This window comes from Brienomyrus brachyistius, chromosome 9, assembly GCF_023856365.1.
Source record: "Brienomyrus brachyistius isolate T26 chromosome 9, BBRACH_0.4, whole genome shotgun sequence".
NCBI lineage: Eukaryota > Metazoa > Chordata > Actinopteri > Osteoglossiformes > Mormyridae > Brienomyrus > Brienomyrus brachyistius.
The window spans coordinates 7,711,018-7,735,441 of record NC_064541.1 but is presented as its reverse complement, the minus strand read 5'-3'; the positions used below and the strand labels follow the sequence as shown (position 1 = coordinate 7,735,441).

The following is a 24,424-nucleotide window of genomic DNA, read 5'->3' as shown; positions in this document are numbered from 1 at the left end:
CCGTGTTTTGATTAAACCCCTAGTTTTGCCCCGTATTCTGCCTGTTTGCTCGATCCTTGCCAGCCTGTCTGTCCGAGCGATCACCCGGTCACGCTGAACGTGACACCTACACTATGTCAGAGTAGTGCATAATTTTCATACCACCCATACCGTGATGAGTTTTGCTGAATGAAAACATCAGTCTGCCGTATTATTGACCAAAGCTCCCCTTGTCTCAGTGTAATGAGGTTCACCACATCTGCATATGTGGGTGGTCTTTCATGATGCATCACCGACTATTAGGTCTAAGCTGCCATAATTAAATTCCCTCACGATAAATTTCACTGAGCATGCAGAAGGTGGTTCCCCCACAATTAGTTTTGTTGACAGTCTACCGGACTGCTACCAGAATGCTAATGAGTAACGATTGGTACACAGTTTGTCGCAAAATGTAATCAGATCCAGATTTTCTCCGGTACTATTTCTGCGAAGTTGGAAAAAGTTCCGTTAAATACTTTTTAGTTAACGAGAGAGCTTCTCTGTCAGCAGCCGCAGTCCGGTCCGAGAATGGTATATAGACTATTTCATTGGATTCGACGTTATTGATTTATTATACGTCACCTTATATGCACGTAATACTTTTGTGAATGAATGATAAAATGGCTTTTTTTTTTTTTTTTATAACATCCAACAAATTCAGTCAAAACCACTGAAACTTGCGTGAAACCTTAGAAAGACTCACTTTTTATATATTTTTTTTCCCTTTTCATCATAGTGTGAAGTACTTCTTACCATAAAGCTAAAGGACCTCCATTCGTTCAAATAGTATGGAACCATGTAAAAAGAGGAAAAATACGTAGTCATGATTTTTTAAACTTACTTTATTGATTTGGCTGCCATTATATTGCGTTTTGTTCCACACAGAGGACTAAATCTGATAAAGCAACACCAGCTAATGCAAAGAAAGATCGAGACTAAGGGATTAACAGAATGGGCCAACAGGAATACGCTTGTATGTATGGATGGATCCGAGTCCCCTCTTCAGATCACAGATAGCACAGAATCACAGATAGCAGTGTGATGCAGCTTGAAGGAATGTGCAGATTAATAAACCCAGTGGATTACTTTGGGTCAACACAGCACTAAAAGACCTGTCTGAAAGCAACAGGAGATGATGCACACAATCCATCTGAAAGTGCATTTTTTTGCTTTTAAAAAAATGGATTAATACTCTATATTTAATGAGCTTGGATACAAATGTAATATACAAAAATAGAAGATGAAGAGCTTATTAAGCTCAGGAAATATGCATCCATGTACATAACATGCTTTAAGCAGCACACCAATGTGTACATTATGGTCTGTTCAGCTTTGTTTGACTGGGGGTGGAAATAATTCAAAGCAAAATATGAGCCTAGCATTGTAGGACAAATTTGAACTTTAAGCAACAGAAGTGGCATTTGTAGTTGTATTGGACCGATGAGATTTGCTTGACTCTGATGCAACACTGGAAATGATAAGTTTATTATACACGCATGGCATCCTGTTCATAAGTTTAAACAGGTGACTCCTGAACTTCTGGCCCACAAAGACATAAATGATGGGATTCAAGCAGGTGTGGGAGTAGGCTACAGCCTCCGTCACCTGCAGGCTCAACCGAATGACTTTGCTGAATTCACATGGTATGTAGATATTGACCAGTTCTAGTGCGTAGAAGAATGATGCAACATTGTAGGGGGTCCAACAGCAAAAAAACACCATGACCACCAGCAGCACGAGGCGTATGGTCTTCTTCTTTGTTGATTTGAGGAAAAGTATTCTCCTCAGAATCATCGAGTAGCAAAACACCATGATGAAGAATGGAATCAGAAGGCTAGTCACATTCATTTTAAATAGGCCAAATGCTCTCCACTGTACCTTAGTATTATGACCAAATTCACACAACCTTGCGTCATTTTGGGAATGCAATTCAACAAGCGCTATTTCAGGAAATGAAGCCAAAAGTGCGAGGATCCAGGTTATGGCAATCATGATGGCTTGATATCTGCGTGTTCTGGTTTTGAGGGAATTCACAGCATGAACTACAGCCAGATAGCGGTCGATGCTCATGATTATGATGAAGAAGATGCTGCTGTTGAAGCCAATGTAGTAGCTGCTCATGACGACTTTGCACATGCCAGGACCAAAGACCCAGTCCGCTCTCGAGTAGTGGGCCAGGAAGGGCAGGGTGATGAGCAGCAGAAGATCCGCCACAGTCAGGTTCAGGAGACACATGTCGGTGATGCTCTGCAGCTTCACACACATCAGCATGACCCACAAGACGAGGCCATTGCTGATTAACCCGAACACGAAGAGCAGGGAATAAAAGACAGGCAGGAAACCAGCACTGTGTCTCTCGTACTCACACAATCCATTTTCTGAAGGTAAACTGTAATCAGTATAGTCACTGTAAAAAAAAATTATAACAAAGACTTAGCAGGTTCATATATTCATTTAGTTCAAACAATATAATTGGTATAAAAGAAATTGTCTTATTCGGTAATGATTTGAAATGTTAGGGAATACACGGTATTGATGATGAACAACAAGGAAAAGTATAAATGCAAAGGACTTTCCTGTTTTTCTTTGTGTTTTTCCTACTGATATCAAGATGTAAAGGTATCATTATTAAAGATTGGCTGCCTTGTGTGTCCTGAATCATGGCAAGTTTCATATCTATATTAGATTGCATGCAAAGAATAATATAAATGACGGTAGTGGAAGTTAAGTGTCTTAGAAGACGCTAAAACATTTTTTAAGAAATGCTGAGTACTAATCGCAAAATGCATCCTACAGTAGTCAGTCAATATTTATATATAGAATCATGTAATGTTTCTGACTGGAAATATACAGTATAGTAAGACACTTCCTGGCATTTCATTAGAGTTTATCAGGGAACAAAACTAATGCCAGCATATATAACATCCATTCAGTCAAACATCTCAGACAATGCTGTTTTTTTTGTTTTAAATTGGAGTGATTCTTCATCTGTAAACAAGTACCAGGGACCAGTGGATGTTTATGTATATTCTTGCAATATGTACCACCTTATTCAGTATTATGCCTTACTTAAACTATAAAAAGCAAACCAGATTTAAACACAGCATGCATTAAGTTAGGGGTATGGAACAATGACCTCTGAGTTTAGTGAGACTAACAATTGTTCATACCTTGTCATCAACTCAGTGGTGAAGCTCTTGTCACCCATGGTCTTGACTCCCTATCGAAATAACCATAGTTATGTCAGGACGGGCAAAACAAATTGTATTTCCCTGAAATTAATGTAGCATAAATGTGGCTGACCATGTTTATTAGAGTGCAGTACTTACTTCAGTGTAGGCTGTGCAGGTCTGCAGTTGACAGTCCTTTAGAGCTATTGGGTGTACGGAAGGATTGCTGAAGGTAAGCACTGTGAAATTATACCGAAACTGATCACCTGCATATACTATTTAACACCCTACAGTTTCCTGCGTGGGCGATAACCACATGAGACTGTCTAATCATCTCATAGAAATGCAATGTGGATGTGCCCTTTATAATATATGGAGTGAAGATGGAACAATTATTAAGTGTTGTTTTTGCTAATTTTCCAAATTTTTTTGCCCAGGAATATATGCATTAGGTAGCTTACGATTCAGAGCTGTAACAGGCTATTAAATCTGCAACTGCCCCCCACGACCCCCTCAGGGACATATATCCAGAACTGCATCCAGGCATTTTGGTATTTCTCCCATGTAACAGCATGATTATTATTTATCTGAGCTCAAAGAGCAATACTTCACTGGCAATTAACTTTAAGTGAAAAAAATCTTTTTTTAAAAAAGTCGTCTTGTGTCCTTAGCCGCCACGGCAGACGTGTCATGCTGAAATTCACGTTAGAAGTCTTTGACGACACATCTGGGGGGTAATCCATGAAAGTAGCAAAAGAAAGCTAGACTTTCAAAAAAATTCTGATTCAAACTAGTGCCATCTCTAAACTAAGCCTGATGTCGTTCCATGGACACAGTTCAGCTTTAACTAATCAAGGCTCATACAAGCCAGACTTGCATAGTCTCACTTTGTGCACACACCGAGATATTTAAGAAGCTCAAATGGATCAGCGAGAGATTGATCAAATGAGTCGGAAAGTGTTTAAAATGACAACGGTGTTGATTTAACTGTATAAAGAATACAAAGATGTAATTGCTACCAAAAGGCAATACTGTGGACATACAGGCAGGGAATTGGCTTTGTAATAAATTTCAGTCAGACAAAATGTGTAAGTTTTATGTGAATGTACAAGTGCCTAGTACAGTGGCATGGTGGTACAGTGGTTTATGTTGTCGCCTTACACTGCAAAAGTTCCTGGTTCCATTCCCATAACCAGCGGGGAACCTTCTGGATTAAATTAATGTGTCATTCTTACTGTATGATGTTATTCTGTATTATTTGATCTCCATAAAATACTTCCAGTTGCATCCGTGTAAAATGTTCTGCACAAATAACCATATCTTGTCTTTTGCTTTTTACTAATAAACTTTCAAAGTAGACTGTAACTAAGCAAAATATAAAAATATCTTCCTGTTTATATTATTTCAGTGATTGCATTTCATGCTTGACCTTTGCAATATTGTGGTCCGGAGCAGATTTGTTCATTCACCTAAGTTACCATGGTAGCTCACCTGGGATTCACTTAAGACATGTTGATGGAACGGAACTCCCACTTAAATGAACCCGGCTTGTCAAAATAAGTCAGACTTGCCCTTAATCCTGCTTCATGGAACACCCCCCTGCTGCACCGGTTGAAATCAACCAACCGCAGATCAGAAATACTTGTACTATCCATTCATCCATCCTTTATCTACCTCATATCCATGGATGGGTTGTGGGGGCAGCAGCCTAAGTAGAGATGCAACTTTGAAAGGTAAGTTCTCTCAAATCCAAAGATATGCGATTCTTGTCTCTGTGTTATACCTATCCAAAGCTATGAGACTGAGATTAATGAATGTGAAAATCAACGCATTTTGCATTTATCAGGTTTTATGGGTTAATCCTCTGGGGTCTAGGGGTAGGGAACACACTTTCACTGACTGGGGCATGGTCACACATTTCACTCAATATCATAAATTTAATTCATGGCAAATAAATGATTTCTTATATATTTCTTTAGGCATTAAACTCTTAATCTTAGTGTATTTTTAAATATGTCAGATTTATGTGAAGTTTGTAATTTGAAGTATAGACATTGCAAAATGCAGTTTGGAACACTTGCAGAAACATTATAAAAGTACATAGTAAGCAATGATGGCAGTTTGTTTTGATCCCAGATATCTGATCACCAAAGTCTTGGCTACATGAAGATGATTAAATGGTGTAGTTGCAACATTCAGTTGGATAAATAAATAAGAAAAACCGAACTCATGTCACTATTTCTGGGCTCCTTTCATTGAATATGTATCAACTTTCATCTGTATGCATGTGTCACGCTCCGGTGATGGCGTGTAGTCGCACGGACAGGCAGACAAACGGAAAGTAGGCAAAGTAGCCAAGGTACGGGGAAAATGGGGTTTAATGAAGCTTCGGGCAGCAGGGAACATCAGTGACAGACAAGGGAAACTGGGGAGACAAGGATTTAAAACAGGACAAGACTAATCAAAGTAATCAGACACAGGTGGCAACGATCGGGAAAGAACACGTGGGTATTCAGGGGGCGTGGCACACACGAGGAGCGGACGGGCCGGGCATCACAGAACCCCCCCCCCAAAGGCACGCTTCACCGGGCGTGCCTCGGAGGGGCGCCGGAGAGGATGAGGGAAAAAATAAGATCTGAAAAAGAAAACAGGGATCAACGCAGGACTGGGAACAGGACTGAAGAACAAAACACGGTGAGAGACAGGACGTAGGACAAGACGTGACACAGGACCGGGAAAGCGGAGAGACAGATCAGGAAGAGAAGAAGGAAGAAGAGAAACAGAGGGAACAGGTAGAACAAAAGGAGCGGGAGTGACGGGAGGGAACTACGGGAAACCAGGAGCAGAGCGGGGCAGAACAAAAGGACCAGGAACAGAGAAAGGGGGAGCAAAGGAAGGAGGGACAGAGGCAGGGAAGAAGGGAGAGAAGGCGGGGGAACAGGGGGAAGCCCGAGGGAGCCCCAGCAGGCGTCGGGAGGCGGCCGCAGGGGCCGCAGACGGCCGGGAGGCCGGAGCCGGAGGGGACCCCGGAGGGTCTGAGACCGGGCGAGGGACTGAAGAAGGGGCCAAGGAGGGAGCTGGAGGGAGCACCGGGGAAGGGGACGAGGGAGCAGGAAGGGACCCTGGCGAAGGCAAGGAGAGGGGGGGAGCCGCTGCAGGCGGCGACGTTGTCCGTCACGCCGGAGCAGGAGGACCTGGAGGCGACGGAGGAGCCGCCCTGAGGGAACCCGCAGGTGACCACCGAGGACCCGGCGGAGGGAGCGAGGCAGGGTGACGAGGGCGAGGAGGGGGACCCGTAGGCAACCGCCGACCCGGGGGCCCAGGACCCGCAGGCACAGACCAAGCCCTAGCGCAGGCGAGGAAGGGCGAGCCAGGGGGCAGGGCAGGCGGGACCCCAGTCCTCCGTCTGTGTCCCCTTCCTTTACGGGACACAGACATGACGACCCCTATTCGGGGTCGAGTTCGCCGGGGTGAGGGTACACGAGTCACAAGTAGGGTCCCCGAGGGGTCCCATTCAAGCTCCACCACCTCCGGAGAAGGATTTGCTAAGATGGAGTCCTCTGGGACCTCCTCGGGGACTAGGGCAGAAGGGACTGGAGTGGGGTCAGGGACTGGAGCTGCAGGCTGCAGAGGGAGCACCTTGGGCGTGGGCGCTGGAGTTGCAGGCAGGGGGAGCGTCTCGGGCGCTGGAGCTGCAGGCAGGGGGAGTGCCTCGGGCGTGGGCGCTAGAGCTGCAGGCAGGGGGAGCGCCTCGGGAGTGGGCGCTAGAGCTGCAGGCAGGGGGAGTGCCTCGGGCGTGGGTGCTGGAGCTGCAGGCAGGGGGATCTGCGCAGGTGGCTGTGCAGGCGGCAGTGGTGGCTGCACGGGCGCTGGGTCCGTTGGCGGTGGCGGCTGCACGGGAGCGGGATCCGCGGGCGGCGGTGGCTGCACGGGTTCTGGTAGAGGGGGCGCCTTGGGCGTGGGCGCGGTAGCTGCTGCAGGCAGAGAGGGCGCCTCGGGCATGGGCGCGGTAGCTGCTGCAGGCAGGGGGAGCGCCTGTTCTAGAGCAGCAGGTGGCAGCGGAGGCGGCTGCTCGTGCTGGGTTGGAGGCAGCGGAGGCGGCTGCTCGGGTTGCGCTGGCGGTTGCGGCGGCTATTCAGACGCTGGATCCGCAGGCGGCGGAACCGGTAGGTCCCGTGCGGGGAAGTCGGCCGTGGCCCCTTTAAGTTCCCGGGGCACACGCGTGACAGCGTCCCGTACCGCGCTAGCCCCTTTGTCGGCCAGCCGCTCAGGCCGGAAGAAATACCGCTCAAGGGGCGGCGGTAGCTCCTCTACGGCCCGGCGTGTTCCCCGGACTGGGAAAGCTGCCTGAACTGGCAGTTTAGCGGCGCCAGCGTCTCTCTCCGAACTGCCCGGAGAGTCCTCCTGAACATCAGCGGGAAGAAAAGCGGGGATGAGAGTGCATGCCCCCAGGACAATCGACGAGGTGATCGTCGGCTTTCTCTTTTTCTTCTTCCGCTTGTTCACGGTGGCAGTAGGAGGTTGTGCCGTCTCCATCGGGACGGACGGCGGGGAATTAGCCTCTTTGCCGCACGGTACGGCTAGCCCGAGCCTCTGCTCTGTGAGCCGCTGGACTAGCCGTAGGAGATCGGCACGCGCATCCTCCAGGAAATGTTCGCCTTCAGGTGGGGACGTCTCCATCAATCGATCGGCACTGCGATTGGCGTATTCCAGCGCCACAGGGTCCTCTTGGACCTCAGGCTGGTTCAGCCAATAGTATACCTCCTGCAGCAGGCCGAAATGTTCGTCCTCGGTCTGCTGCTTCGCCTCCTTGTTATGGTCTGTCAATCTGTCACGCTCCGGTGATGGCGTGTAGTCACACGGACAGGCAGACAAGCGGAAAGCAGGCAAAGTAGCCAAGGTACGGGGAAAATGGGGTTTAATGAAGCTTCGGGCAGCAGGGAACATCGGACGTAGACAAACATCAATGACAGACAAGGGAAACTAGGGAGACCAGGACTTAAAACAGGACAAGACTAATCAAAGTAATCAGACACAGGTGGCAACGATCGGGAAAGAACACGTGGGTATTCAGGGGGCGTGGCACACACGAGGAGCGGACGGGCCGGGCATCACAGCATGAGCCAATCACAGCTGGGCACATCTTTCCCCCCCTTTTATGGTGCTGATGGGGATGTATCTGGATCACGTTTCACAGTTGCGTTGTTCATCTAATTACCATGCGAATGCGATTTGAATACGCTCTAATGCGGCTATTTAGAATGCGAATAGCGATCTTCAGGTGAGGGTGGCGCTACACGCCCCCCATGCAGGTAAAACAAAGAAAAGTGACATGGTTTACTTTTTTGCCGATTTAACCTAATTTTATAAACTTTAATACTTCTGACAATTGACGTCTTGAAAAGAAGACAGATTATGGATTTAGTCCGCGTTTTTTTTTTTCCATATTTCTACAATAAGATTTCAGTGAGTTACGAACTGATGCCGTTGACTCCAGAGGGTTAATATCGATGCTGCACTGATCTGCCCGTCGATCTCCCATTCCCTTCTTTTGTCACTTGTGAACAAGGCCCAGAGATATTTGAACTCCTCCACTTGAGGCAGTAACTCATCTCCCACCTCAACCATGACTTCGGACCTGGAAGTGCTCTGTTCCTCATTCCAACCATGGCCAAATAGCCCGTAACAACAGACCCCATACCCATACTCTTGAAGCACCCTCGGGAGAATCCTATGACTCTTCCAAGTGCGCAAAACACATGTAGACTGGTTGGGCAAAATCCCATGAATAGAATACATATTATTCCTCCTGAATCTAAGGTTGGACCAACGGATGGACCCTCCTCTCCAGATCCTGGTGAAGACCTTCGCAAGGAGGCTGAGGATTGGGAACACATTCTTCGATGCCCTTTCTTAAAGATCGGGACCACTACCCCAATCTGCCAAGCCAAAGGCACTGTCCCCAACCTCCACACAGTGTTGAAGAGGCGCGTCAGACAAGACAGCCCAACAACATCAAGAGCTTTCAGGAACTGAAGGTGAATATCGTCCCCTCCCGAAGTCATTCCACCACAGCATTTTTTGACTACTTCAGTGCCTTCAGACCTAGAGATGGCCAAGTCCTCCTCTGAGTGTTCCAGCTCTATGACCTCCAGGCAAAGCATATCATTGGGATTCAGGAGGTCGTCAAAAGTCCTACCACCACCTGACTATATCCCCATTTGAAGTCAACACTTCTCCATCTCTGTTGTACACAGCATAGGTAAAGCCCTGCTTCCCCCTCCTGAGTCACCTGATGCTTTGCCAGGATCTTTCCAAAGCCAATCATAAGTCATATTCCATGGCCTCACTAAATTACTCCCACACTTGAGTTTTTGCTTCAGTAACTGCCAAACCTGCATATTGCTTGGCCTGCCAGTACCTGTCAGCTGCTTCAGGAGTCCCATAAACTATCCAAGCTCTGTAGACCTCCTCCTTCAGCCTGGCAGCTCCCTTTACTGCTGGTGCCCGCTGCACCTGGGTCGGGGGTTGCCACCGCAATAGATAACAACAGCAGCCTTAAAGCCACACCTCTTCATTAAAGCTCTGGATAGTAAAAATGTGACATATTCAAGAACTGTAATAATTATTGATAATAATAACAAGAGTAACAACAACAACATTGAATTCCTTTAAGCATAAGTGACATAGTTGTACTGGACCATTTAGCCTTGCTTGTCTGGGATAGCTGTGGTGTAACTGTGGAAATCATAAACTTATTATACATGCATGGCATTCTGTTCATGTTCTGTTTAAACAGGTGCCTCCTGAACTTCTGGCCCACAAAGACATAAATGATGGGATTCAAGCAGGTATAGGAGTAGGCTACAGCCTCCGTCACCTGCAGGCTCAAGTGAATGGTTATATGCACGTAATACTTTTGTGAATGAATGATAAAATGGCAATTTTTATAACATCCAGTAGAAAGTTGTAAGGAGGTGGCAAGAGTGGCTCAGTGTTGTAAGAGCAACAACCTCTCTCTAAATTTAAACAAAGCCAAAGGAATGATCATCGATTTCAGAAGATCCAGCACTGCTCACCCACCTCTCACCATCAACAACGCTGTTGTTGAGAGGGTGAAGAATACCCAGTTCTTGGGTGTCCACTTCACCGATAACCTCTCCTGGTCCCTCAACTCCTCCTCCATAGCCAAGGGGGCTCGACAGCGTCTGCACTTCGCGCGGAGGCTGAAGAGAGCGAGCCTCCCTCGACCGCTCCACACCACATTCAACACCAGCACCATGGAAAGCCTGCTCCGTAGCTGCATCACTGTCTGGTATGGGAACTGTAACGTCTCGGACTGTAATACGCTTCAACGGATAGTGTGTGCCTCTGCCCCCCCAAAAGACATTTTCCAGACCGCTGCTACAACAGAGCCATAAACATTGTAAAGGACCCTTCCCACCCGCTACACTGACTCTTTTCCCTCCTACCATCCAGAAAACGGTACCGGAGCTCCTGCTCCGCCTCTACCAGGCTGTGCAACAGCTTCATACCAGAAGCCATCAGAACTCTGAACACACACTAATATCTGGACTGTCTCTCTTTAAAAACCTCTAAATTGCAACTGCACTTGACTTACTGTCCACTGTTGCTGCCACATTATCATCCATTTTACAACTATAAATTTCAACTTTCTGTCACTGTGAATTTAGTGCTACAACTGACATGTGCATTATAATGATCACGTGCAATGCCAGCCATTATAGTTCATGTCCCAACACTGTTACAAATTGGAACGGTGTACTGTCTATTTATCGTCCTGTCTATTATTGTTTGCATTGTATTGCTTTTTGATTCTGTTACTGCACTTTGTAGTCTCTTATGTTGGGGTAAATCATACAAAGTTTACATCTCTGCACTATTTATTTACTGTCTGTTTGCACCATGCACGCCCTGCTACTATGATGTGTACTGTATGTTACTATTGTCACGCCTAGCTCGTACGATCCTCGTGTGTGCCACGCCCCCCCTGATTATCCACGTGTGCTTCCCTGATCGTACTCAGCTGTGTCTAGTTATTTTGATCTGTCCTGTCTATTTGAGTCCAAGTCTTGCTTTTGTCCCTTGTCAGTCATTGATGTTGTCGATATCAGTACCTGCCAGTTGCTCCTTGTTGTTCTGCCCCGAGAATAAACTCCTGTTTTCCCCGATTTTCGCCTGCTTGCCTGCTCCTTGCCTGCTTGCCTGCCTGTTCACCTTACCGGCGGATCCCCGATCGTGACAGAATGACGGACCCAAGAAAGAAGAAACGGCAGAGGAGAAGGAGACCGGAGGAGCCGACGATCCACCTGGGGGCTTGCTCTCTCTCCAGGCTTTGGCTCCCAACTGGGAGCGAGGAGGAGGAGGAACTCCTCCTACTCTGAGAACTGGAGCCGGCCACCGCGGAGCTACGGCCGCCCCTCGAGCGGTATTTCTTCCGGCCCGAGCGGCTGGCTAACAGAGGGGCCAGAGCGGTATGGGAAGCTATCCGGCGGGTGCCCCGCATTCTTAAAGGGGCCACGCCCGTCTCGCCCGCACTGGACCTACCAGTCTCACCGCCTGAGGCGCTCCCTTCGCCTCTGCCTGCTGCAACGGCTGCCTTCGCCACCAAATTCTTTACCCTCCAGGGACTATACTGAAGGGTGATGGATGAACCAGCCACCCCGGGCGTTCCAGAGGGGGAACAGCTCGCCGCGCAGCTGCAGCGAGACTTCGCCGCGTTCTCTCCCGCCTCTCCTTAAGGTGACCTAGAGAGACTGGCAGAGGACCTCAAGAGGCTGATTCAGCTCCGGAGATCCCCAGCGCCCAAGCTGCCGTCTGCACAGCCCGAGCAGCCGCCTCCGCTGCCGCCTGCGCAGCCCGAGCAGCCGCTCCCTCTGCCTGCAGCTCCCGCACCCGAGGCACTCCCTCCGCCTCTAATGACTGTACCCCCTGTAACTCTTGATCCTGACCCCACTCCTGTCCCTCCTGCCTTAGTCCCCGAGGAGGTCCCGGACAGTCCAACTGCCGCTCCTCCCTCCTTGGAGGTAGAGGAGCTGGAATGGGACCCCTTGGGGCCCCTTCTAATGACTCCTTGGCCCTCACCCCGCGAGCTCAACCCCTACCAAGAGGCCATATGTCTGTGTCCCACAAGGGGAGAGGACACAGACGCAGGGCTGGGGTCCCTCCCACCCTGCCCCCTGGCTCGCCATTCCTCGCCTGCGCTGGGGCTCAGTCGGCGCCTGTGGGTCCTGGCCCTCCGGGTCGGCTGTCACCTGCGGGTCCCCCTCCACAGCCTCGTCGCCCTGCCTCACTCCATCCTCCGGCTCCTTGTCGGTTGCCTGCGGGCTCCCCGGACGCGGCTCTTCCGTTGCCTGCAGTTCCCCCCACTCCAGCACGTCGGAGGATGTCGCCTCCTGCTGCGGCTCCCCCCCCCTCCTTGCCCTCGCCAGGGTCCCTTCCAGCTCCCTCATCCCCTTCCCTGGCTCTCCCTCCTCGGCCCCTCCGTCAGTCCCTCGCCCTGCCTCCTCTGCCGCTCCGAGGTCCCCTCCTGCTCCGGCCACCTGCGGCCCCTCCGATGGTCGCCCATCGCCCGCTGGGTCTCCCTCGGGCCCCCCTTTATTCCCCCTCCTTCTCTCCCTGGCCTCCCATCTTTATCCCTCCTGTCTCCGCTTCCCCTCGCTTTGTCCTTCCTGTTTCTGCTTCTCGTTCCCCAATGTCCCCTTCGTTCACTCCCTGGCCTTTTGTCCTGCCTGTTCCCTCCGTGTCCCCTTTTCTGATCTGTTTGTCTGCCTTTCCCATCCTGTGTCAAGTCCTGTCTTGGCTTCTGCCGCTATGTCAGTTTTGTATGTCCGTCTTGTTCCCGGTGCCTCGTTAAAGGTTTTTTTCTTGTCTACCAGATCCTGGTTCCCCGGTCTCGTCTTGTCCGTCGCCTCCCCTGAGGCGCGCCCGTAGAGCGCGCCTTTTTGGGGGGGGTTCTGTCATGCCCAGCTCGTACGATCCTCGTGTGTGCCACGCCCCCCTGATTATCCACGTGTGCTTCCCTGATCGTACCCAGCTGTGTCTAGTTATTTTGATCTGTCCTGTCTATTTGAGTCCAAGTCTTGCCTGTGGCCCTTGTCTGTCATTGATGTTGTCGATGTCAGTACCTGCCCGTTGCTCCTTGTTGTTCTGCCCCGAGAATAAACTCCCGTTTTCCCCGATTTTCGCCTGCTTGCCTGCTCCTTGCCTGCTTGCCTGCCTGTTCGCCTTACCGGCGGAACCCCGAACGTGACAACTATATGTTGCACCGGGGCCATGGAGAAACATTCTTTCATCACTCTTTGTACATGTCTGAAGCTGATGATGACAATAGAGTAACCTTGAAGTTAGTCAAAATCACTGATAAAATGGCTATTTTTTATAACATCCAACAAATTCAGTCAAAACCACTGAAACTTGCGTGAAACCTTAGAAAGACTCACTTTTTATATATTTTTTTCCCTTTTCATCATAGTGTGAAGTATTTCTTACCATAAAGCTAAAGGACCTCCATTCGTTCAAATAGTATGGAACCATGTAAAAAGAGAAAAAATACGTAGTCATGATTTTTTAAACTTACTTTATTGATTTGGCTGCCATTATATTGCGTTTTGTTCCACACAGAAGACTAAATCTGATAAAGCAACACCAGCTAATGCAAAGAAAGATCGAGACTAAGGGATTAACAGAATGGGCCAACAGGAATACGCTCGTATGTATGGATGGATCCGAGTCCCCTCTTCAGATCACAGATAGCACAGAATCACAGATAGCAGTGTGATGCAGCTTAAAGGAATGTGCAGATTGATAAACCCAGTGGATTACTTTGGGTCAACACAGCACTAAAAGACCTGTCTGAAAGCAACAGGAGATGATGCACACAATCCATCTGAAAGTAAATTTTTTTGCTTTTTAAAAAATGGATTAATACTCTATATTTAATGAGCTTGGATACAAATGTAATATACAAAAATAGAAGATGAAGAGCTTATTAAGCTTATGAAATATCATGCATCCATGTACATAACATGCTTTAAGCAGCATATCAAGGTGTGCATTATGGTCTGTTCAGCTTTGTTTGACTGGGGGTGGAAATAATTCAAAGCAAAATATGAGCCTAGCGTTGTAGGACAAATTTGAACTTTAAGCAACAGAAGTGGCATTTGTAGTTGTATTGGACCGATGAGATTCGCTTGACTCTGATGCAACACTGGAAATGATAAGTTTATTATACACGCATGGCATCCTGTTCATAAGTTTAAACAGGTGACTCCTGAACTTCTGGCCCACAAAGACATAAATGATGGGATTCAAGCAGGTGTGGGAGTAGGCTACAGCCTCCGTCACCTGCAGGCTCAACCGAATGACTTTGCTGGATTCACATGGTATGTAGATATTGACCAGTTCTAGTGCGTAGAAGAATGATGCAACATTGTAGGGGGTCCAACAGCAAAAAAACACCATGACCACCAGCAGCACGAGGCATATGGTCTTCTTTGTTGATTTGAGGAAAAGTATTCTCCTCAGAATCATCGAGTAGCAAAACACCATGATGAAGAATGGAATCAGAAGGCTAGTCACATTCATTTTAAATAGGCCAAATGCTCTCCACTGTACCTTAGTCTCATGACCAAATTCACACAACCTTGTATCATTTTGGGAATGAAATTCAACAAGTGCTATTTCAGGAAATGAAGCCAAAAGTGCGAGGATCCAGGTTATGCCAATCATGATGGCTTGATATCTGCGTGTTCTGGTTTTGAGGGAACTCACAGCATGAACTACAGCCAGATAGCGGTCGATGCTCATGATTACGATGAAGAAGATGCTGCCATTAAACCCAATGTAGTAGCTGCTCATGACGACTTTGCACATGCCAGGACCAAAGACCCAGTCCGCTCTCGAGTAGTGGGCCAGGAAGGGCAGGGTGATGAGCAGCAGAAGATCCGCCACAGTCAGGTTCAGGAGACACATGTCGGTGATGCTCTGCAGCTTCACACACATCAGCATGACCCACAAGACGAGGCCATTGCTGATTAACCCGAACACGAAGAGCAGGGAATAAAAGACAGGCAGGAAACCAGCACTGTGTCTCTCGTACTCACACAATCCATTATCTGAAGGTAAACTGTAATCAGTATAGTCACTGTAAAAAAAAATTATAGCAAAGACTTAGCAGGTTCATATATTCATTTGCCATATTCAGTAATGATTTGAAATGTTAGGGAATACACAGTAATTATGATGAACAAAGAAATTTTAAAAATATAAATGCCGATTTACAGACAGGTACGTGTTTTTCGTACTGCTATCAAGACATGTAAAAATATATATTAAAGATGCACTCCCTTGTGTGTCCTTAATTATGGCAAGTTTCAGATCTATATTAGATTGCATGTAAAGAATAATATAAACAATAATATAAATGCCGGTAGTGGACTGTAGCAGTGGGGAATTTTGGGGTAGGACTCGTTGATTATTTCCAGTAAAGGCGTGTATTTTAAACACTTTGCGGTTATAAAAAGGCAAGCGAATAGGACACCTATTTCCCGATCTGATAACTCCCCTTCCAGCTTGCAGTGGCTTGGTGTGGAATGCTGGAATGCTGGCTGTGTTTCACACTTATCGTGTGTCTTGGCGGTAGGTTTTGCTGTTTTATTAGCGTTAATCCTCCGCTGGGTTTTAATTGCTAACGGTAACATTTTATATTGCAGTATTTTGGGAGTGAGAACAAGTGTGCTCTGCGAGTGTGATTGCGCTGCAGCTCCAGGTATTGTTGTAAGTTATTCCGGTGGCTGGGCCATAGGTACTTGTTAGTTGCTTACTTAAGGTGTTTTAATTCTAGTTACGGTTGTTGCCAGGATTATGGCTTCAATTGGTCGTCTGCTTCAGTGTATGCCTCTTTAAGCAGGTGTGCCAGACTCCCCTTTCTTTAAACGAAATTGATTTTTTTGTGTGTGTGTGTGTGATTTATTGTTTGTTTTTGTTGCAGGCAACATAAAATAGTTTGAGTCTGTACTGTCGCTGCTGTTTTGCCTAAGTTTTGTTTTTTCCCTTTTCTGTCTATTTTGACTTGTCTTTGATTGATTTCCTGGGGTGAAATTCCCCAGGTGGCATCGTCATGTACTTGTATTACTGACCGCTCCCTGCCACAGGAAGTATAATTCAAAGGTATTAAGTGTCTTACAAGAAAGATGCTAAAACATTTTTAAGGAATGAAGACCCATCTGCTGAGCACTGATTGCAAAATGCATCCTACAGTAGTCAGTCAATATTTATACATAGTATTCTGCCCAGCTTTCAGAACAACTAATATCTGCTGACTGACTGGAAATATACAGTATAGTAAGACACTTCCTGGCATTTCATTAGAGTTTATCAGGGAACAAAACTAATGCCAGCATATATAACATCCATTCAGTCAAACATCTCAGACAATGCTGTTTTTTTGTTTTAAATTGGAGTGATTCTTCATCTGTAAACAAGTACCAGGGACCAGTGGATGTTTATGTATATTCTTGCAATATGTACCACCTTATTCAGTATTATGCCTTACTTAAACTATAAAAAGCAAACCAGATTTAAACACAGCATGCATTAAGTTAGGGGTATGGAACAATGACCTCTGAGTTTAGTGAGACTAACAATTGTTCATACCTTGTCATCAACTCAGTGGTGAAGCTCTTGTCACCCATGGTCTTGACTCCCTGTCAAAATGACCATAGTTATGTCAGGACGGGCAAAACAAATGGTATTTCCCTGAAATTAATGTAGCACAAATGTGGCTGACCATGTTTATTAGTGCAGTACTTACTTCAGTGTAGGCTGTGCAGGTCTGCAGTTGACAGTCCTTAAGAGCTATTGGGTGTATGGAAGGATTGCTGAAGGTAAGCGCTATGACGTTATACGGAAACTCAACACCTTATCTTCAGCACTCTACAGATTCTGTGAGGGGAAAACCCACATGCAAGATTGCATTTCCATATGATGGTAAGACAATGTAGATCTGCAATTTATAATCTATGGAGTGGTCATTGGAACAATTGATATTAAATAGAGATCGACCGATATGAGTTTTTCAACAGCCAATGTCGATATTTAGGAGTCAGGGTCAGCTGATGGCTGACATACGCTGCAGATTTTTTTTTGGTCGATAATTGGACATTATTTCCAGAGTTTGCATGGTAAAATATCACACTAATAATAACAAACAATACACAAAATTTCTCAACTTAACATTTATTGAATACTGACTTGCGTAAATTCAAATATAAACTTAAATAACAAAAACACAATACAACTTGTAAACAATAACAAACTTATAAACAATAAAAATAGCAGCATCAGAATCTCATTCAGTGCACAATATGACAGCAAACTCCTCATTTCGGAGAGAAGGAAAATTTGTAAACAATGCATAAAGGAATGTGTATGTTATCTTCAGTTTTAGTCCCTAAGTTACTAAAACATAAGAAAAAAATGCAAGGTTGGCATTTTTATTAGTGCCTTCATCTTCAATTCATTCTACAATTCCAGTATTCCACGCACATTAAAACAATTACACTCTAATACATTTTGAAAGAAAAAAAAACACTTGTAATTAAGTGCATCATGGTACTATTAAGTAGTGTCCCAGGCCCAAAACCTTTCATTGACATGTTGTTTATGTTGTTAGCAGACAGATAGCTTACAAGCCAAATTCACAATCAGAATCTAGCGATTACAGAAAATACAATAATGTCGTATTACACAGCCTTGTATGCAAGGACAACGTCAGCCCCTAGTGATTGTGATGTTGATGGATAAGCCCATATGAAGAATGGACATGTTTAATGAGAAAACTGCGCAAAGTCGTGCACTTTTTATCTAGACGTCTGACAAATTGTTCGAATCTCAAAAAACACAAAAAAGTTGGACAGAAGGACCATTGTCAGCATCTGTCATGTGAATGGTAACCAGGCTTTCGAACAAACAGTTTTCTCCGCCATGCATTGTTAGTAGCAGCTCTGTGTCTCCGAGGACGGAGCCGCCTGCGATCGGGAGCCGCCCCCCCAAACACAAACACACACACACACACACACACAGAGTGAAACTCTCCGACACAAGAAAAGCAAAAGAAAACTGATAACATCGGGCTAATATGGTAATAATTAAAATGATTTTTAACGATTAAAAAAAACGTCTGTGAGCCCACCAACAAGAGCACAAAACTAACTCTGTCAGAATCAATGATCCTTAACGTTACCTGTAAGCTGCGGTTGGTTGAAGGCTCATTATCATTATGCCAGTTCCCGACAGCGTAGTTCACATTCTCTTTCAAAAGGGCTCACGTTTTCTTTTCAAGCAACATTTCATAGCAAACCAGTTACATAAATAGGTCTTTGAAGGATCAGAATTTAAGCCTTACCGTTACTCTTCCAAAACTTCTGGCTAGGGTCCTACACAAGGCAGCATGAGTCACGTGTTTCACAACAACAATAACACTGGGCTGCCCGCAGACGTGCCTGTCTGTAAATCGGCGTACTACACCGGATATCGGCCAATGCCGATACATTAAAAATGTCAAATATCGGCCCGATTATCGGCCGACTTCTAATATTAACCATCACTCTTAGAAATAACGATATTGGATTGCAAAGGGAAAACATCAGTTTGGTAACCTCAGTATTGGCACAAAAGGTATGCATGAAAAAAAAACTATTGTTTTTGCTTATATTTTTGCCTAGGATTCCATGCTTTTGGTAGTTTACAATCCAGACCTGTCACAAGCTATTAAATCTGCAACTGATCCCCCCCCACACACACACATCCTCTCAGGGACATATATAGCTGATCATGCAGAACTGCATTATAGCTGCCAGAAATGGAGTTCCAGAACAAGACCCATTCACGCTCAGTGTCCCTTGACCCCCTCCGGAGAGAGATATTCTGACAGAGATGTGAGTTCCTCCTAGACAGGGGCCTCTGCCAGACGCTCCCAGCACCCCTTAACAAGACATTTTTGTCCCCGCCATCTGATCCAACTCACCACCAAGTCGCAATCAGTCAACAGCTCAGCTCCTTTCTGCAACTGAGTGTCCCAAACATGCAGCCGCAGATTGGATGATATCATTACAAAATCAATCATCAACCTTCAGTCTAGGGTGCTCTGGTGTCTGCTGCTCTCATGAATACTCTTATGTTCAGTCATGGTGTTTGTTATGGACAAACTGTGGTTAGCACAGAAGTCCAATAACATCACCACTTGGGTTCAGATCGGGCAGTCCATTCCTCCCAGTTGCAGACTTCCAGATTTCACTGCCATTACCCACATGAGTGTTAAAGTCCTCGAGCAGAACAATGGACTCCAAAGCGGCTTCCAGCCCTCCATCCAAGGTCTCCAAGAAAGCAGGATACTCTGAGTTGGTGTTTGCTGCATATGTACAAACAACAATCAGTGCCCATCCCCCTACTCAAAGTCAAAGGGAGACGACCCTCTCATTCACTGAGATAAACTCTGAAATACAGACACCAAACAGTAGGGCTATAAGTAGATCCACACCTGCCTGGCACTTCTCACCTTGGGCAACTACAGAGTGGAATAGAATCCAGCCCATCTCCAGTTTAGTTCCAGAGTCCAAGCCATGTGTTGAAGTGAGCCAGACTATTTGGTATCTCTCTTCCTCCTGCACCATCTCAGGCTCCTTTCCGACCAAAGAGGTTATATTCTGTGGTCCTAGAGCCAGATCGTTTCGGTACAAGCTCCTCCTCCCCTCAGGCCTGACTTTAGATTGGGGTGCTGGTCTCCGCAGGCCAAGTGAGATCACACGGTCCTTTATGGTGTTCTTCATGAGGGTCTATATTAGTTGTACTTATGGTACTTTATCACTGGTATGCAGGAACCAGGCCGTACCCAACCCCTACTGTGAAAAGACACTAAGTACAGCACATTACAGCTCGCAGAAACTTTTGTAGCTACTGGTCACTTAGAGTCACTTTCCTACAGTGCAACAGGAACTGTGATCTTTATGCTACATAAGCTTGGGGGATGCAGGAAGCTTGTAGGTTTTTGTGTTTTTCAGTTGCTTTTTTGTATTTTTAAAATGTCTCGTGGACCAGATGCAACATGGGGACCAGACGTTCCCTACCCCTGGACTAAAAAGGTTCCATAATACTCTCAGAGGAACTACCGTCAAACCGATTTCCTTGCCTGTTGTGGCTTGATGGTATTCTCTGAGGTGACCATGTGATTCAGTCATAACCAGATGATCAGCGTCATTGCGGAGCATTAACTCTGTGCTACCCCTAGAACATTGTGACTTTATATTTGCTAATTTCAGCTAGTATGTCCATGAGAATCACTGTGTTAGCATTATGTTAGCATCAAACGCTAGCAGAATTAGCATTACCTTGTGTGAATTTGCATTTCAAATCCATTCTGTTCAGCTATTCTCTAGTACGTTTTTAAGTAGGAGGTTGGAAATTGTCAAGTTCCAAGTTATTAGTAATGCAATGTGTGATACTACTAATATTGAATAATGTAATATTATGCCCTGCTTCCTTCAGATAATCCATGCATATCGATGCAGATCATTGGTATCTCTGTGTATTTAGTTCAATCAGATGCAGATGGTGGTGATGCAACCAGTTCGTTTTAGTCACACTTTCGGCCCTGCTAATAAGCATATGTGGCGATGTCAGCACAGATACAGGTTGGGTGTGACTCGCGTAATTTACAACATAAACGCGTCTCTTCGCAGTGTAGCTTGGGTGCGGCTCGTTTCTTGGTTGCAGTGGAAAACCCTACCAAGCAGACCCTACGCAACTGATTTTCAAGGAGGAAATAAATAATAAATAGTGCATTGAACTGTGTAAGCAGTCTGTCTTTTTCAGCCCCGCTTGGCTTTTTTCTAACATTCATCGTTTGAGAAACTTACAGTGAATTAGGAATAGCAAGCACCTCAGTGACTGTGCACTGCACTCACTTTTCTGTATGCAGAGCAGTCGTGGTGTGTGTGTGTGTGTGTGTGTGTGTGTGTGTGTGTGTGTGGGTGGGTGTAGGTGTAAGAGATAGAAGGAGAGAGGCATCTCACTGGTTAACATTTTGACGCATTGTTGTAGAATTTTGAAGTTGAAAAAATTATTTTGTATCCAACAAGCTCAATTTGAACCTGTCAAATTATTTCGTGTCTGACTAGTTGAGCAGTCCACAGGGAGTCCTCCTGCGTCTCCTGATTGGCTGCCCAGTGTCCAAGCTTTCTGACATTTCTCATATGTATGAGTACAAGTATGATTTATATGGACGCCTTTGAGATGCTTACTGCACTCTTTAGCTTTGGATAAAGAGCAGTACGTAAAACGTCAGAGGCTGCAATTCATTTCAAACAAAAAAAATCCCCAAACGATTCATCTCGGCAGAGACGTCATGCTGAAATTTCTCGTAAAAGTCTTTGCCAGTACCCCTGCTATCGGATTTGGCAACGCCAGACTCTTTATCATCATGGTCATGTGACCTACATGACTGTTCTGGTTGCTGCAGCAGCTTATTGGTGACGTGCTGCGTGCTTTATAGACAGTCTTTACAGCTATGCTGATGACTTTGGGTTCCTAGACCACTTACCATATGCTCTTTCATTCATATTGAAGAAGGACCAGGACCAGGGATGATCCTATCATTTGACCTTTAAGTCTTGATTCATGCAAGTCTTCTGCGTAGAATCGACACCATGAGTACAGCGTAGCCGTGGACTCCATGCTGCAGCCTGACGTGTGCTTCCCCAGAAATGTAAGTACGTATTGCAACAACGCGGTTGCAGCAACTGACCACAAGAACTGTGATTGGTTCACTTGATAGCATTAGTTTTTTTTATGGGAGCGAAGAAAGCTGCATCCTTGGTGTGTTTACACCGCTGACTGAAACCAAAGTGCTTTTTATATCTTGCATTAAATAGCCCACCCTAGGCGTTGTAGCAGCGGATCTGTAAATCTTCATTTACCTCCTTAAGTTTATTTGTACTTTGCACAACTAAAAAGAATTGCACAGGAATTAACTTTACAGGGGGCGGCATGGTGGTGCAGTGGTGTGGAGTTTGCATGTTCTCCCCATGTCGTCGTGGGGTTTCCTCCGGTTACTCCAGTTTCCCCCCACAGTCCAAAAACATGCTGAGGCTAATTGGAGTTACTAAATTTCCCATAGGTGCGCATGTGTGAGTGAATGGTGTGTGAGTGTGCCCTGCGATGGGCTGGCCCCCCATCCTGGGTTGTTCCCTGCCTCGTGCCCATTGCTTCCAGGATAGGCTCCGGACGACCCAGTAGGATAAGCGGTTTGGAAAATGGATGGATGGCTTAACTTTAGAAGGGAAAATTTTAAAAGGTGACTGTAGCAGCTCTACATTTTTCTAAAAATTTTCTACAGGACGTTTTGAGCAGCACAAATGTACACGTAACCTGGAATCATAAAGTGGATACTTAGTTAAATGTTTGTTTCTGTTTCAGTTGTGTGATCAACAATGGAGTATATGTTAGGGTGGGAAGACAATGTATGCAACATGTAAAACTAAGTATCAGCTAGCGTTTTGTTGGTGTAATTGCTGAGCAACACAGACACACCAGCGCACAAGTATAAATTCTTGCAACGGCGTAGGCTAGACAAAGTATTAACCAGCCTTCCGGGGGGCTCAGCCCCCTGAAGAAATACAAGACGACAAATAATCAGCCAAAATAGCGTGAATATAAAATGTCACACTCAGTTTTCTGTGCCTGCATATCTGGTATTTGACCCTTAAGGCTGATTCTTACTTCTGTGCAGAAATTCAACTGTGTTCTAAATCATGCTGTATTCTTCTGAATTGACTGACACTCCTGAACACACAGTACATCCTTCTGTTTATGAAACAAATTCATCTAACAAAAGCTGCAGATTCCCCAAATGACTTCTATGTTTACATTTCAACCCCTCCCTCCCTATAATAAGCATCACTTCCCTCTCTGATCGCTTTGTCACATGCCTCTGTTGTTATACAACCCAATCTAGGGCTGAATTGTAACTGCAAGGGCCAACGACCAGCTGACAAGGCACTGGTTAGCTTTGCACATCCAGTGGAAGAAGATCGTTATCAGTAAATATGCATCAGTACGGTCAATTCAAACATCCAGTCTGTGGAGGGGAAATGAGTTGCACTGACTTGCAGCATTAACTAGGTGATGCAGAAGCAATAGGAAGCATAGGGCTCTGAAATGAATACCTGGGGCTTCATCTAAGAAGTGTTAGACCCTTTTCTTTCATCCAATCAGTCCTTTCTCTAAAATTTCCACTTTGGGTGATGCTGCCACATCGGGACGTTGACGTCAGTGTCTAATTTCAGACTGAGCAGGAGACAACTGCGTGAGTTTCTAGAGCGTCCCAGTTTGCAGCTGAACATATGATTCTTCCGAATGTCACTCTTATGGGACACTAATTACTCTCCGGTGGACCTGAACCTGTATTCGCAGAAGCAGCACGAGACAACGAAGCGTCCGACAGAACGTCAGGAATCATTCTTCCACCTGTGATGACATTCCACAGTATAAATGTAACACCCATAGCTGGCAATAGGAAATGGACAGTGATTCTCACAATACCAGATAAATCGTAAGTCCCTCAATGAGGGCAGTGTGTGGTTCAGTGCGGTCAAATACTTTGCCTATGACTGGAAGGTTGCCAGCTCAAATCTCATTCTTGGCAGAATGATTTATTTAGCCTCTTAACTGCCAACTGTCTGCTGACTGAAGCTTTGTATAAAAGGACCGCTAGATATGTAAAGTGTAGATAAAGAATATGTAATGTTACTCCTTGTAAAAAGACATCGCTGCTGCGAGAGCTTGTAACTGAAAGAACAACATGTGTTTTCTAATATAAAAGATTGTGTCATGCAAAATATCTATAGAATGCTTTATCTAAATATTTCCATTTAAGGAAATGAATCCAGAAATGGATTAAAAACAGATTCAACTGATTAAAATAATCATCCAAGTTATAAGAAAGTGTACATAGCGTGAATTCGCTCTTGCTTATGTTAAAGAGCAGAACAAATCACAAGAAGATAGTCATGTAGTTGTATGTCATTTCAAAGAAAAGCCAAATTAAAGGAAATGTAAAGAGAAAAGGCTTTTCTCAAGCAAAATCATAGAGTGTTTGGCTTTCAGATTTTCTAATTTTGTCAAGTTCTGTGGGTAGAGCCGAGATCAACGCAAATATT

General features: G+C 45.6%; 1 protein-coding gene across 6 annotated transcripts; it reads right to left on the bottom strand.

Moving 5' to 3' along the window:
* Window positions 1-1,318: 1,318 nt before the first annotated feature.
* Window positions 1,319-18,916, bottom strand: LOC125748748 (C-C chemokine receptor type 8-like). 6 transcript variants are annotated; one of them, XM_049025273.1, is made up of 5 exons: window positions 18,454-18,916; window positions 17,023-17,153; window positions 16,866-16,915; window positions 14,854-15,240; window positions 1,319-1,924 (listed from the first exon to the last, which is right to left on the bottom strand). In XM_049025273.1, exons 3-5 carry the CDS (start codon window positions 16,901-16,903, stop codon window positions 1,420-1,422), a joined length of 930 nt encoding a protein of 309 aa, XP_048881230.1. In that variant the 5' UTR covers window positions 16,904-16,915; window positions 17,023-17,153; window positions 18,454-18,916; the 3' UTR covers window positions 1,319-1,419. The 6 variants fall into 6 exon arrangements, with proteins under 6 accessions (XP_048881230.1, XP_048881227.1, XP_048881228.1 ...); XM_049025270.1 differs by having other exon boundaries at window positions 14,854-15,354; window positions 18,454-18,904; XM_049025271.1 differs by having other exon boundaries at window positions 14,854-15,354; window positions 18,616-18,904.
* Window positions 18,917-24,424: the final 5,508 nt, after the last annotated feature.

What these genes read in the sequence shown, in the direction of transcription:
- LOC125748748 (XM_049025270.1), bottom strand. Translation starts at nt 16,903, where the DNA reads ATGGGTGACAAGAGCTTCACCACTGAGTTGATGACAAG. An exon ending in ACCACTGAGTTGATGACAAG is followed by an intron (nt 15,355 to 16,865) that starts GTATGAACAATT and finishes TTTTTTTTACAG; the next exon opens with TGACTATACTGATTACAGTT. An exon ending in CATTCCCAAAATGATACAAG is followed by an intron (nt 1,925 to 14,853) that starts GTTGTGTGAATT and finishes AAATGACGCAAG; the next exon opens with GTTGTGTGAATTTGGTCATA.